At 36.1% G+C, this 14083-nt stretch overlaps 1 protein-coding gene across 3 annotated transcripts in view; it reads right to left on the bottom strand.

Annotated features, from left to right (window-relative positions):
• Positions 1 to 14083, bottom strand: part of FAF1 (Fas associated factor 1) — a 535448-nt gene that overhangs the window by 366020 nt on the left and 155345 nt on the right. The window contains exons 3-4 of one of the 3 annotated variants that reach the window (XM_047869344.1): positions 8397 to 8462; positions 1659 to 1705 (exon numbers count right to left, since the gene is read on the bottom strand). The exons of 1 other annotated variant lie outside the window; for it this stretch is intronic. In XM_047869344.1, the coding sequence (XP_047725300.1) occupies positions 1659 to 1705; positions 8397 to 8453 (104 nt within the window). In that variant the 5' untranslated portion in view covers positions 8454 to 8462. The remainder of the gene's footprint in view (positions 1 to 1658; positions 1706 to 8396; positions 8463 to 14083) is intronic. One more of the 3 variants, XM_047869343.1, reaches the window with a different exon arrangement.

The following is a 14083-nucleotide window of genomic DNA, read 5'->3' as shown; positions in this document are numbered from 1 at the left end:
TACAGTTCACCCATAGCATAATACTGTTAATGTTAAGATATATCCAATATGTACTCAGAACCCAGCAGCTGAATCCACAAGGGTTTAGCAAGCAAAAATTTTGGCACAAAAAGTGGAATAACATTTACTCAAGAATAAAACTGGAGCCATATTTAGCAGTCTAAACCTTTTTAAACCAAAGCGGGGGGAAAAAAAAAAAGATCATGAAGGAAGTTCCTGTAATCACCTGGTTTGCTTTCTAGACAAGGGTTTCAATAAAACTAAATGCTTTTGAACCAAAAAAGAAAAAAAGGAAAAAAGAAAAAAAAAAAGAAGAAAAGAGTAAACAAAAAAATTTTGGTACAGACTCTGGAAATCAGCCACATTTACTCTGGATGGAAAGTCTTTCTCACAGTTTTTTTTTGTGTTTTTGTTTTTGTTTCTTTTAGGGGGGAACAGGTCTGTAATCACTAAGGATAGTATTGGTACCAAACAAAATTTGCTTCCTTTCTAAATATAGACAATTTCCTATAAAGTACAGCACATTTTGCAATTCATGGTGAATTTTTTGACAGTTTTGCAAGAGCACTTTTCTTTCTCTTCAAAACAACCTCATTCCTAGTCTGCTGTTTCTGTTTGCCTCATCTGCACTTAGCAGATCATGCTTCAGTGACTTAGAAATCCCAGCCACCAAAATTCAAGCCAAAGTTTGAATGGGGGATGGGGGGAAATCAAGTAATTAAACTACACTTGGAAGGGAGAATGGTTTTACCTCCTATGACTTTATAAGTGTCCTCTTTTAATCCAAACCAGAGTCTCCAATTTTAAGGAAAGAAAACTTAAGAAAAGTTACTTCTAATTTAAGGAATTATTATTTTGTAACTTAGAGTTCTGTTGGCATCATCTTCCAATTTTACCTTCCGGCAATGACACAAAACCATGAAGACCATTCCACATGTTAACAATGGATTCTTCAGATGAAATAGTTCAATGTTCTAGGAAGTTTCATCAATTAAGAACTTAATGAAATTGTTGCAAGTTAACATATACTTAATTTAGAAAACAAAAGTGAGTGGGAAAAAGAATGTGGTAAACTGGTTGGAGACAAAGGCTGAATTGGTAGATGATAACCATGTTTTAGAGCTGCTGAGATTCAGTTCTTTCCACTTTATGAATTAGAATATGACCTTGAAAAGCTTTCTTTCTTCCTTTCTTTTTTATCTTAGAGACAGAAAAAGACAAACAGTGTGCAGGCAAGCAGGGGAGAGGTGCAGAGGGAAAGAGTGAGAGGATCTCAAGCAGGCTCCACACTCAGTGCAGAACTTGACACGTGGCTCGATCCCACAACCTTGGGATCATGACCTGAGCTGAAATCAATAGTCAGACACTCAACCGAATGAGCCACCCAGGCACCCGAAAAGCTTTCCTAAAAATAAAATAAAACCAGCTTTAAAAATAGTACCACCCATTCTGAAATAACATAATACAGTTAAAAGCTACAGACTTTAGGAAATTGATATAATAAAAATGTCTGTAAGAACAGTAACAATATTAATGAGCTTCTACACCAAAGAATGCTGTATCAAATGCTCTATCAAAAAGCGAAACAGAAAGATTAACAATTGTCTCTTTTTGCTTTGCTAAATTCTCATCCTATCATTAAGCACCTTATAACATACCTTTGTAGAATGCCATTTTCCTGGGGTATTACACCATTGATAGCTGCCTGCAAACAAAAAACAGAGAAGCCCATTTAACAAAAAAAAAAAAAAAAAAAACAACAACAAAAAAAAAAAACAAAAGAACAAAAACAAAAAAACAGAAAAACAAAAAACAAAAACAAAAACAGAAAAATGCTCAGAGATGGGGTGGGGTGGAGAAGACTGTACAGGAAAATAAGTGTAATTTTGGAAAATAAACTGTAAACAAATATTAAATGTTTCCCTAGTAATACAAAATATTCTCTAAAATGTTTCTCTACTTGATATAATAAAACCGTATTTTAAGAAAAAAATGCATTTGGCATATAATATACCCAAATCTTGAGTCATAAAAAGCTTAGTTCCAGTCTTCATTCAAGCAAAACACCCACAAAAACCAATGTTTAAGAATGTCAGAACAAGTAAAATCAGTACTGTAAAGTAATATTTTTAACATTATTTCCTTCTTCAGATTAAGATATAAAAGCACAAATGAAAAATTCCAATAAGAATTTTAGAATTAGCTCAGAAATTAAATTCACTCTTTCATGTTATAATTATAAATCTTCATAAAAAGACCATCTAGAAGGAAAAAACATAGAGGCATAAATTCTTTGATAAACACAATACCACAATTGTACCAGGTTACAAAAGGAGGCAGGAGCATCACTGGGAAGTTTCCATAAAACATTCCTGAAGTTGGTCTCTATCCTAACAAGTCACCAATTACTCAGAATATAGCACAGAGGTGACATGATACGGACGTTTTTGCAGACTACTAAGCAAACAGGCTGCTACATCCTGGATTGTCACTACAGGTAATAGAGAAGATTCACTGGAGGAAAAACTTTGCATTTCCAACTCTGCCTCTGCATCATAACAACTTCTTCCCTCTCCATGCCCATCCAAGTCCACATCAAAATGAAAAAACAAACAAACAAAAAACCTAACACTTCAATGCTTTATCAGCTGCCTGAAAATCATCTCCCAAAAGGAGTTTGTGTATTTGGTGAAACATTAATCTAAGTATTTGCCAGAAGTGGGTCAAGTTTACAATGTTATTCTGTAGAATGGAAACAGAGTAGAGTGTAAGGTACTTCCTATAAATTTTGAGAGTTGTAATGCTCTACTGGCAAGAAAGAAAAGAAAGAAAAGAAAGAAAAGAAAGAAAGAAAGAAAGAAAGAAAGATTCACAGATTAATACAGAGAGTGGATTCCATAGAACCCTGACAACTCTGGAGGCTCATAAATCCTTTGAGCCAAACATGCTAACATGGGTTTTCAAAGCCACAAATGCAACGGAAGCATCTCTGTCTACAGCCAGGTCAATTATCTCTTTTCTCTTGACAGCAATGGTTCCACATACAAATATCTTCTTTGCTAAAAATTAGGAAAACAGTAAGAGAATTTTCTGTGCTGTTGGAAAAGAAACAAAATACCAGAGTTTGGAAAGACTGTGTTCAAATTTTCACTCAGGAATGCCGAGGTGTAATGGAAAGAATATTAAGGATTTATAAAGTCCAAAATTTGAATCTAGACTTTCCCACTTATTAATTTTATGATATTAATATGTTCTATAATCACTGAACCTCTTTCAGTCTGTTTCCTCATCGCTATAATGAACTATACCCTCAGCCAAACTGGGCCTTTTTGTTCCTCAACAGCATCAAGTTCCTCTAGTTCTTAGGTCTTTTGAAGATATTATGTCTGTTTGAAATGCGCTTTCCTCATTTCTTGTCTGGCTAAATCTCAATGATAACCAAAATTTCTGTTAGATACACTTTTTCAAATAATACTTCTTTGGTCAACCCCCATCTATATAGGTTTATCCTCACATAGAACCCTGTGCTTTTCCTTCATAGTAATTAATAATTACTTATTTGGTGGTTGTTTTATGTCTGTCTTTCTCAATAGGGTGTAAGCTCTGTGACAGACAAGACAATAACAATTTTGTTCACTACTTTATCCCCATTGCCTAGCACAGTGCAGGAACTAAACAGCACTCAATACTTATTTGTTAAATTAAGGATGATAGGGAGTACAAAAATGAAAAACAAAACAAAACAAAACAAGTCACACAGCCAAGTGACCAAAGCTCAGAAAGCTTCCTAGATGAAATAATGTCTCAACCAAGACTGAAGGATAAGTGAAAACTAGCAAGAAGGGGTAGGACACAACACTGTCCAGGAACAGTGACATACCTCCGCTTTCTTTTTCCTAGATCTTAGATCGTTTTAAATAATGTATTTCATTTTGGATAGGAAGTTAGTTTCTGACCTCAACCTTATGTACATAATAAATTCTGTACATAAATATGTAAAATGCAATCCAGAATGAAGGTACAATAAAAGTATAATTTGCTAAAGGAATATAGAATAGGGAAAGAGATTTTTATGAGGATTAAGAAAAGTTTCAGAAAAGAGATGGCATTCGATCTGGACACTGAATAATGAGTGGATACAGAAGCAAAGGAAAATTTCAGAAGAGTTCAATTTTGAACATGTTAACTTTGAAGTGACAGTAGGATATCATTTGTTTAGTTAACAAGTATGTTATTAATTGCCAACTACATACCAAGCTCTGTGCTAGGCAATGGAGATATACTAATAAATATAACACAGCTTGCATTCTAGCAGGGACAAAAACATATTCAATAATTAATTTTACTATAAGCAGTTCAGGTAATATCCAAATGGAGACAAAAGTAATTTAAAAATTCAGAGGTAGATTAATTAAAGCTATATATGTTTAAAGGCAAATAAAAGAAGCCCTAAAAATATTTTAATTCTCCCTCCCTATAAGCTTTCTTCTTTGGTGAAAAGAAGAGAGATAGAGTATTGGGGAATTCATACATGTAAGAAAAAGACGAGAGAACTCTAATGACAAAAATTCATATAGAAGGGTTAGATATAAGGGCAAAAACCATGAATATGTCACAGAGGGAGCAAAGAAGGTACTGTAGGGAAGGATTAGACAAAACTGAAAAATGTGAAAATAGTCTAATATTATGAGGCCTAAGAAGAGATTATTAAACATATTTTTTAAGTTTTAGTAAAAATTAGCTTATAAAAGGCTAAAAAATACATGGGAAATAAAGTATAACTCTTGAAACAGTGTTTAAAGTATAAAAATACCATTATCAGTATAACACTCATTATTCTCAGTATATACACATTAGTTACTAACAAACCACCATTTTTCCAGGCTTCAATGATTACATCATCATAGCATTATCATCAGCTCTATTCTTATCAGCAGCCTCCTCAGCTGGTTAATCTCCAAATTACTGATTGCAGATAAGTAAAAATAAATATTTAATACATTTAAGTTACAAGAATTTATAAATAGAAAAAAAAATTTGAAAGTTTATGATAATAGAAATAATAAACACATTTTCATTATACATATACATATATATATATAATCGTATATATTATTAGTTGACAGAATTAAGAATATAGGCAACTCTACATATTCCACATCTTTGGAAAGCCTGTGAACTAGAATAATAATTATTATTGTTAACAATGGCTTTGTTGTGTCCATTATCCATTTTTCCATCTCCTGAACATACTTAATATATAGAAAAATACTTTCTAAAATTAGTATACTTTTGTTCAATTTGAAATTACTACTCTATGGTATGTCAGATTCAAAATATTTTCAAAATAACTAAAAAATAAACATTGGGTCCACAAAGTACAGTACTAGTATTTTAGCATTCACAACTCTGATCTTGCCATCAAGTGAATTCTTCAAACAAATACGGACTTTCTCTCCTCCAATCATACTGATCCTTTACAGAATATCCTCTTTTCCACCAGTTCAAATTCCTTCATTCTTTTATTCACTGAGCACAGTGGAGAAAATATAAAAATGATGAGACACGTTCCTCCCCGGACAGGCAGTTATAGAAACAACTAATTGTAAAGCAATGTGAAAGGCAATATGGGATCATGAAGGAAGGAATGCCTATTGTTGCCTAATGGAGTTGAAGACCCAGATGTGAATCATTTTCTTCAAGAAAATTTAACTGACTCACACTACCTTTTTCTCAATGATTTTTCTTCCTTTATTTTTTTTTTTAAGTTTTTACTTAAATTCTAGCTAACATACAGGGTCATATTAGCTTTAGGTGTACAATTAAGTGATTCAACACCGGTGCTCATCACAAGGGCACTCCTTAATCCCCATCACCTATTTAACCCATCCTCCCACCCACCTCTCCTCTGGTAACCATCAGTTTGTTCTCTATAGTTGAAGTCTGTTTCTTGGTTTGCCTTAAAAGTCTCAATGATTCTTCCACTGTGTTGTACTTACATAGCACTCATGCATCTTATTCATTCATTTGATATTTCATTCACTCATTCCAACATTAACTCATCCCACAAATATTTAATTAATCATCTGGAACTATTCTGAGTATTGAGAAAACAAAAGAAGATATCAGTGTCCACACTAAATTGATAAAATCATCCTCCTCTCATGATTTCACCCTGAGTAGAGCCAATCAGAAGTATTGTAAGAGCCCAACATTCTACAGCTATGAACTGTGGAATTTTCACCTTTAATCTTGTATTGGGGGGAGATGGAGGGACACTGTGTGTCTCCTCTACTCTCAATACTCCACTATAAACAATACTACTTCACCTGACACCAGATGTGTGGGTTTTCTATACATCAAGCAATTCTGCAACACCAGCTAAGTGTTCTACAATTTAACTCAATTCTGACACTGTCTACCAGTATCAGATCCCACCAGTTAAGGGCTCAGGACCATAAAACTACTCCCCACCTCCCCCTCTTCAGATGCTCATCACAAAGTCCAGACTGTTACCTGTGCTTATGACCCACCTGCCATATATCAGAGATTCCCACAACCCTCTCTTCAATTAATTTGCTAGAGCGGCTCAAAGAATTCAGGAAAACATTTTACTTCTTAATTTACTGACTTATTATAAAAGGATACAATTCAGGAAAAACCAGGTGGAAGAGATGCCTACAGAAAGGTATGTGGGAAGGCATGCGGAGCTTCCATGCTTTCTCTAGGCACACTCTCCCTCCACATATACTACTCCCCAACCTGGAAGCTTCCCAGCCTGCATTATTGGGATTTTTATGGAAGCTTCAATTACGTAAGCATGATCAATCACTAATTCAATTTCCAGTCCTTCTCCCCTTCCTAGAGGATAGAGTAGGACTGATTGAAGCTTCTAATCATGGTTTGGTCTTTCTGGTGACCAGCCCCCATCCTGAAACTATCCAGGAGCCCAAAAGTCTCCTCGTTAGAACAAAAGACACTCGTATCACCCAGGAAATTCCAAGGGATTTAGGAGCTCTATGGTCAAGAACTAGGATCAAAGGGGCGTCTGGGTGGCTCAGTTGGTTAAGCATCCGACTTCAGCTCAGGTCATGATGTCACAGTTCATGAGCTCGAGCCCCGCGTCGGGCTCCATGCTGACAGCTCAGAGCCTGGAGCCTGCTTCGGGTTCTGTGTCTCCCTCTCTCTCTCTGCCCCTACCCCTGCTCATGCTCTGTCTCTTTCTCTCTCAAAAATAAATAAATGTTGGGGCGCCTGGGTGGCGCAGTCGGTTAAGCGTCCGACTTCAGCCAGGTCACGATCTCGCGGTCCGGGAGTTCGAGCCCCGCGTCAGGCTCTGGGCTGATGGCTCTGAGCCTGGAGCCTGTTTCCGATTCTGTGTCTCCCTCTCTTTCTGCCCCTCCCCCGTTCATGCTCTGTCTCTCTCTGTCCCAAAAATAAATAAAAAAACGTTGAAAAAAATTTATAAAAAAATAAATAAATAAATAAATAAATGTTAAAAAAAAAACAACTAGGGTCAAAAATGAAATAGTACAACAAAAGATGCCACTAGTATTATTCTTATCACTTAAGAAATTATAAGGGTTTTAGAAGCTCTGTGTCAGAAACTGAGGGACAGAGACCAATATATTTTTTTCTATTATTTCACAGACCTTATTAGTATTCTGTTAATCAAAGGAGCTATAAGAAAAGGATCCATTTTGGGATGAAAACTTTCCCAGCTACAAAAGTGACAGGCCAAAGAAACAAAAGCAGATATAAATGTCCACACTAAATTGTAGAGTTCTAGAGAAAGAATATGAGATAATGGTGGGAAACCAATGAGGCCTCAAAAAAGATGCTCTACACCATTTTCTCCCTCTTTCTTTCTGGGCAGAAAGGAAAGTTTTTTCCACAAATGATTATTTAATTTTCTGTAAATATCTGTAACAGACTGTTTCCAACAATCTACTATATTTATACTCTTCTAAATGTTCTTTCAAATTCCTCCTTGCAAACATGTTCATCACTATGATAACCCTTCTTCAAGTACTCTATTGATAACTCTTCCTTCCACTGATTATAAACTTCAATAGAGGAATATATAAGATACTAAATGAAGGCAAAGGCAAAACAGTGGAAGTAATTTGAATGCCAGGAAAAAGCTGGGAAGAAGGGGTGATGTTTGAACCAAATGTTAAAGCAGAGCTCTTCTAGGGGGAAAAGCTGAGTAAGAGCATTCAGGGGAAAAAAATCTTTTTTTTTTTCTGTAAGTCCATTCAAGAAGTGGAAACTAGTTTTGTGTGGCTTCAGCAAAGGTTTGGGTGAGGAAGCAGTGAGGAGCCAGTTGGAAAGGTAAGCAAGAGGTAGATTATGAGAAGCAGTATAAATAACAAGCATTAAAAGTTTTACTTAACCTGAAGATAATGGGCAGGCAACTGCTGCAACTGAAATTTGCCCTTCAGGAACATCATTGGTCAGCACTGTGAAACACGAATTGAAAAGAGAAAATTGTTGAGAATGATGCCCAGGCTTCTGGCTTGGGTAACTGAGTAGACTGTTCCTGCTCCAGTCCTCCCAATCATCACAACTGGCAAGCAATTCTAAAGATTCCATCACTCAAGTCAAAAATATATAGTCATCCTCAATTCCTTTCTCTCACATTCCACATCTGACCTATGAGAAATTCTACTTGCAAAATGTAGAATCTCCTCGATTACCACCCTATCTAAACCATCATCTTTCCTCTGGATTTCAGTAGTTTCCAAACTGGTCTCCCTGCTTCTGTCTTTGCCTCACTTGCTTACTGCTTGTTCACACAGAAGCCACCATGATGCTTATAATTGTCAAGTCAAATAAAACCCTTTCCATACTCTAATGCCTTCCCATACCAGCAGAGTAAAACTCAATGACTGTATTCTGACCTTGTAAGAAGACTGTATTAGCTGGCTCCAGCTCCTTCACTGACATCATCTTCTTACAATATCTCTGAGGTTCACTTACTCTAGTTGCTCTGATTTCCTTACAATTTCTTGAACAAGTGAAATATGCTCCCACATCAAACCCCTTATATTTATTTTTCCTTCTGCCTACAATGCTCTTTAGATATCCACATATCTCACTCCCTCACTTCAGTAAGGTTTCTACTCAAAGGTCATCTCAGAAAGACTTTCCCTAACCATTCTATCTAAAAGAGAACCTCTTAGCCATAACACTCTACCTAACAAATTGTTTGTCTTTTTGTGTTATCTGTCTAACCTCATCCTTATTGTGAGATCCAAATGACCTTATTTTGTTCACTGATGTGTCCTCAACACCAACAACAATGCCTGGTCCCTAGGTGTTGTGAGTTAACATATACTGAATACATGAATGAATATGTATTCATGAACCCAAGAACATGAGCAAAGTGACAGGCTGGTGAGGATAGGGAGATTTGAGGCCTTCGGTTTTAGGCATATTGATTTTGAAGTACACTTGGAACATTCATATAGAAATGTCTTGGGGCGCCTGGGTGGCTCAGTCGGTTGAGCGCCCGACTTCAGCTCAGGTCATGATCTCACAGTTTGTGAGGTTGAGCCCCGTATTGGGCTCTGTGCTGACAGCTCAGAGCCTGGAGCCTGCTTCAGGTCTGTGACTCTCTCTCTCTCTGCTCCTCCCCTGCTCACACCCTGTCTGTCTGTCTCTCTCTCTCTCAAAAATAAACATTAAAAAAAAAAATTTTTTTTAAGACATATCCAAGAGATCAAGAATGTAAAATGTGTGAGTTCAATATTCTGACTTTGGAGTCATGGGTCATCTACTTGAAAAGTATTTGGAAAAAATAGAACTACCAAATGATCCAGCAATCTCACTTCTGGGGATATATCTGAATTAATTGGAAGCAGGGTCTCAAAGAGATACTTGTATACTGATGTTCACAGCAGGACTATTCACAACAGCCAAGAGGTGGAAGCAACCCAAATGCCCATTAATAGTAATGAATAAAGAAAACAGGGACACCTGGGTAGCTCAGTCAGTTAAGCATCTGACTCTTGATCTCAGTTCAGGTCTTAACCTCAAGGTCAAGGTTATTATATATATATAATGTATACATAATTAAAAATTATATATATAAATAAATATATATATATTATATATAAGAGAAAATGTGGTATACTCATACAATGGAATACTATTCAGCTTTAAAAAAAGGAAATACTGTCACAGACAATAACATGGATAAACCTTGAGTGCATTATGTTAAGTGAAATAAGCCAAAAAATGTCAAATGTCAAAAAATGACAAATACTGCATGATTCTATTCATATGAAATACTTAGCATAGTGAAATTCATAGAAACAGAAAGTAGAATGGGAGGGGGGAAAAGGTAAAGTTGTAGATTAATAGGTACAGAGTTTCAGTTTAGCGAGATGAAAACATTCTGGAGATCTGTTTCACAACAATGTGAATATACTTAACACTATTAATTTACTCAAAAAAGAATAAGATGGTACACTTTATGTTTTATGTTATAAAACCAACTTTTTAAAAAGTCTTTGCAAAAGTCTTACGAATGTATTAAGTTTATCCAAAATGAAGGATAATGTGAACAAAGAAATGGCTCATGATGGAATCTATGGATCGTCAGTATTTAAGGAGTATGTACGAAAAACAAAATCAGAGAATATATTAAAAAGAAGTTATCAGAGAAGTAGGAGGAGATACATATATGCTCATCTGAGTCTCAACATAAATCTCAGTTACAGTTACATATATGCATTAACCAAATTTGTAATGGTGCAATTGGCCCCAGGGAATTTACCAAATATGATGACCTACTGTCATTAATAGAAAATGGATAAAAAAGAGATGGCATACAAACAGTAATTTTTATACTTTCTTTTTATATTTTCTTTTTTAAACAAACAAAAAAAACTACAGTAATAATTCGTAGTCAATATTTCTCTGGTCTATAATCCACTATTATAGGATGGAATCAATTGTAGGATGTTCTATGTTCTGTAGTCTGACAGATCTGTTTTCAAATCCTTGTTCTATCATGTGTTTATTACCTGTTTGACTTTGACCATGTTAAATTGGCCAAAAGATTTAGTTTCCTTATCTACAAAATGGAGTAATAATACCAACTTAATTCACAAGGTTGTTATAAGGATTAAATGAGGTAATACAAGAAAGTACTCTATAAATGTTAGCCACTGTAATTATTCATCCTTATATGTTTTTTGTTTTAGTCTATTTTGCTATATGCTATATACCACTGGTGCATAAATGTCTGCCTCATGCTGGGCTAAAAATACAGATATACTGAAGTCCTGATCCCCGTGATTCAAATTCAGGTAGTATGGAATGGGGCCCAGAAATTTGTTTTTTCCCCTCACAAACTCCTCCAGAGATTCTTATGCACGGCCAAGTTTGGGAACAAGTACAGATTGTTTACAGCATAAATTTTAGAGACCTATATAAAATCCTTTATTCTGACATTACATATACAATCTATTAATTCCCCCTAAACCATTTATTATTTTCAAAGTTAATTAATGTCTAAAAGCATAGATCCTTCAGAAGCTCATATGTAGAATGAGTATATTATTAAATACGCTCAAAGTGAGGAGTGAAGGCTCTTACACCAGAATGCCAGTGTTTCCTAGCTCCATCATTTACTAGTTATGTAATTTTAAGAAAGTTACTTACATTGTCTCAGTTCTCTCATCAGTAAAATGAGAGTGATAACAATACTTGTTCACTGGGATTTGATGAAACTTATTGACACATACTAAATGCTTAAATGGTATTTGATAAATAGTAAAATACTCAGTAAAGATGAGCTGCTTTTATTGTAACATTTGACATACCAAGATTTTTTTTCCTTTGTTTTAAATTCCAGTATAATTAACGCACAGTGTTATATTCATTCCAAGTGTACAATATGGTGATTCAACAATTCTATACATTATTCAGTGTTCATCACAGTAAGTGTAATCTTAATCCCCCTACTCCTCCCTCTGGTAACTACCAGTTTATTTCTCTATATTTAAGAGTATGCTTTTTTGTCTTTTTCTTTCTTTTTGTTTCTTAAATTCCATAATAAGTGAAATCATATGGGTGTTTATCTTTCTCTGACTGACTTATTTCACTTAGCATTATATCCTCTAGATCCATCCATGTGTGCCATACCAAGATTTATTCCTGTTTAAAATCACAAATAGTTATTCATCACAAAATGTTGAAAGCAAGGAATGGACACTATTAAAAAAAAAAGAAGATTTTCAACATTTACCTATTGTAGACAACTTACTTCTGGAGATTTTTCCTCTCTTCACTACTTAAATAATGGTTAAGCATCTAAATACTCTATCACTTACAAATAAGATGATGAAACCATAGTTGAAGAAAAGTGAATAGTTTAACAGCCCCACAAGTCTAAATTTAAATTTATTTAATGTGTTGTTTTTTTTAATTTTTTTACCAATCTATTGCTGTTTACCTTTGTACTAAAAAAGAATTACAATTGGCAACCCTAAAACAGCTCCTAACAGCCAAATATTTCATTTTAATAAGGTCTAATTTGATTTTTTTTTTCCTTTAGGGAAAGAAACCAGAAAGCAGAACAATTTAGGAAATGTAACCATTCCACAATCTGTTTTTAGTCAAATACAAAAAATGTTCACTGAATCCTTCCAAGTAGGTATCACTATCAAAATAGCTCAACATGCAGCATCAGCAATGGTGTAGACCAAATTAAAGTCAAAGAAATACAAGACAGATCCTAAGATTAATAATGGTACCTGAGAGACTCACCCTTGTCAAATAAATATCTAAGGATGAAAAACCAAATAGCAAATTGGGAGAACCATATAGCTGGGATCAAAAGGAACTGGCAACCAAGATCTCATTTACTAAAAGCAAAAATTAGGAAATGTGGTTTCAGTGACAGTCATTTCCCTTCCCCAGGTTCTTTGCCTCTCCTGAGGAAACTTCATGGTACTTAGACTTTGGTCAGCATCACATAAAGACCTAGTCACCCCTCTCTCTTCTGCTTAGTATAAAATAACTGCCTTCTACATCCGGATGGCCAACAGGCACATGAAAAGATGCTCAACGTCGCTCCTCATCAGGGAAATACAAATCAAAACCACATGCAGATATCAGCTCACGCCAGTCAGAGTGGCTAAAATGAACAAATCAGGAGACTATAGATGCTGGAGAGGATGTGGAGAAACGGGAACCCTCTTGCACTGTTGGTAGGAATGCAAAATGGTGCAGCCGCTCTGGAAAACAGTGTGGAGGTTCCTCAAAAAATTAAAAATAGACCTACCCTATGACCCAGCAGTAGCACTGCTAGGAATTTACCCAAGGGATACAGGAGTGCTGATGCATAGGGGCACTTGTACCCCAATGTTTATAGCAGCACTCTCAACAATAGCCAAATGATGGAAAGAGCCTAAATGTCCATTAACTGATGGATGGATAAAGAAATTGTGTTTTATATACACAATGGAGTACTACGTGGCAATGAGAAAGAATGAAATATTGCCATTTGTAGCAACGTGGATGGAACTGGAGAGTGTGATGCTAAGTGAAATAAGCCATACAGAGAAAGACAGATACCATATGGTTTCACTCTTATGTGGATCCTGAGAAACTTAACAGAAACCCATGCGGGAGGGGAAGGGGGAAAAAAAAAAAAGAGGTTAGAGTGGAAGAGAGCCAAAGCATAAGAGACTCTTAAAAACTGAGAACAGAGTTGCGGCAAGATGGCGGCTTAGGAGGACGCTGGGCTCACCGCACGTCCTGCTGATCACTTAGATTCCATCTACACCTGCCTAAATAACCCAGAAAACCGCCAGAGGATTAGCAGAACAGAGTCGCTGGAGCCAAACGCAGACGAGAGGCCCACGGAAGAGGGTAGGAAGGGCGGCGAGGCGGTGCGCGCTCCACGGACTGGCGGGAGGGAGCCGGGGCGGAGGGGCGGCTCGCCGGCCAAGCAGAGCCCCCGAGTCGGGCTTGCAAAAGCGGAGGGGCCGGGCGGACTGTGTTCCCACAGCAAGCGCGACTTAGCGTCTGGGAGGTCAGAAATTAACAGCTCTGCTCGGAAAGCGGG

Source organism: Prionailurus viverrinus, chromosome C1 (genome assembly GCF_022837055.1).
Source record: "Prionailurus viverrinus isolate Anna chromosome C1, UM_Priviv_1.0, whole genome shotgun sequence".
Lineage (NCBI taxonomy): Eukaryota > Metazoa > Chordata > Mammalia > Carnivora > Felidae > Prionailurus > Prionailurus viverrinus.
This window is presented reverse-complemented; position numbering and strand designations above follow the sequence as displayed.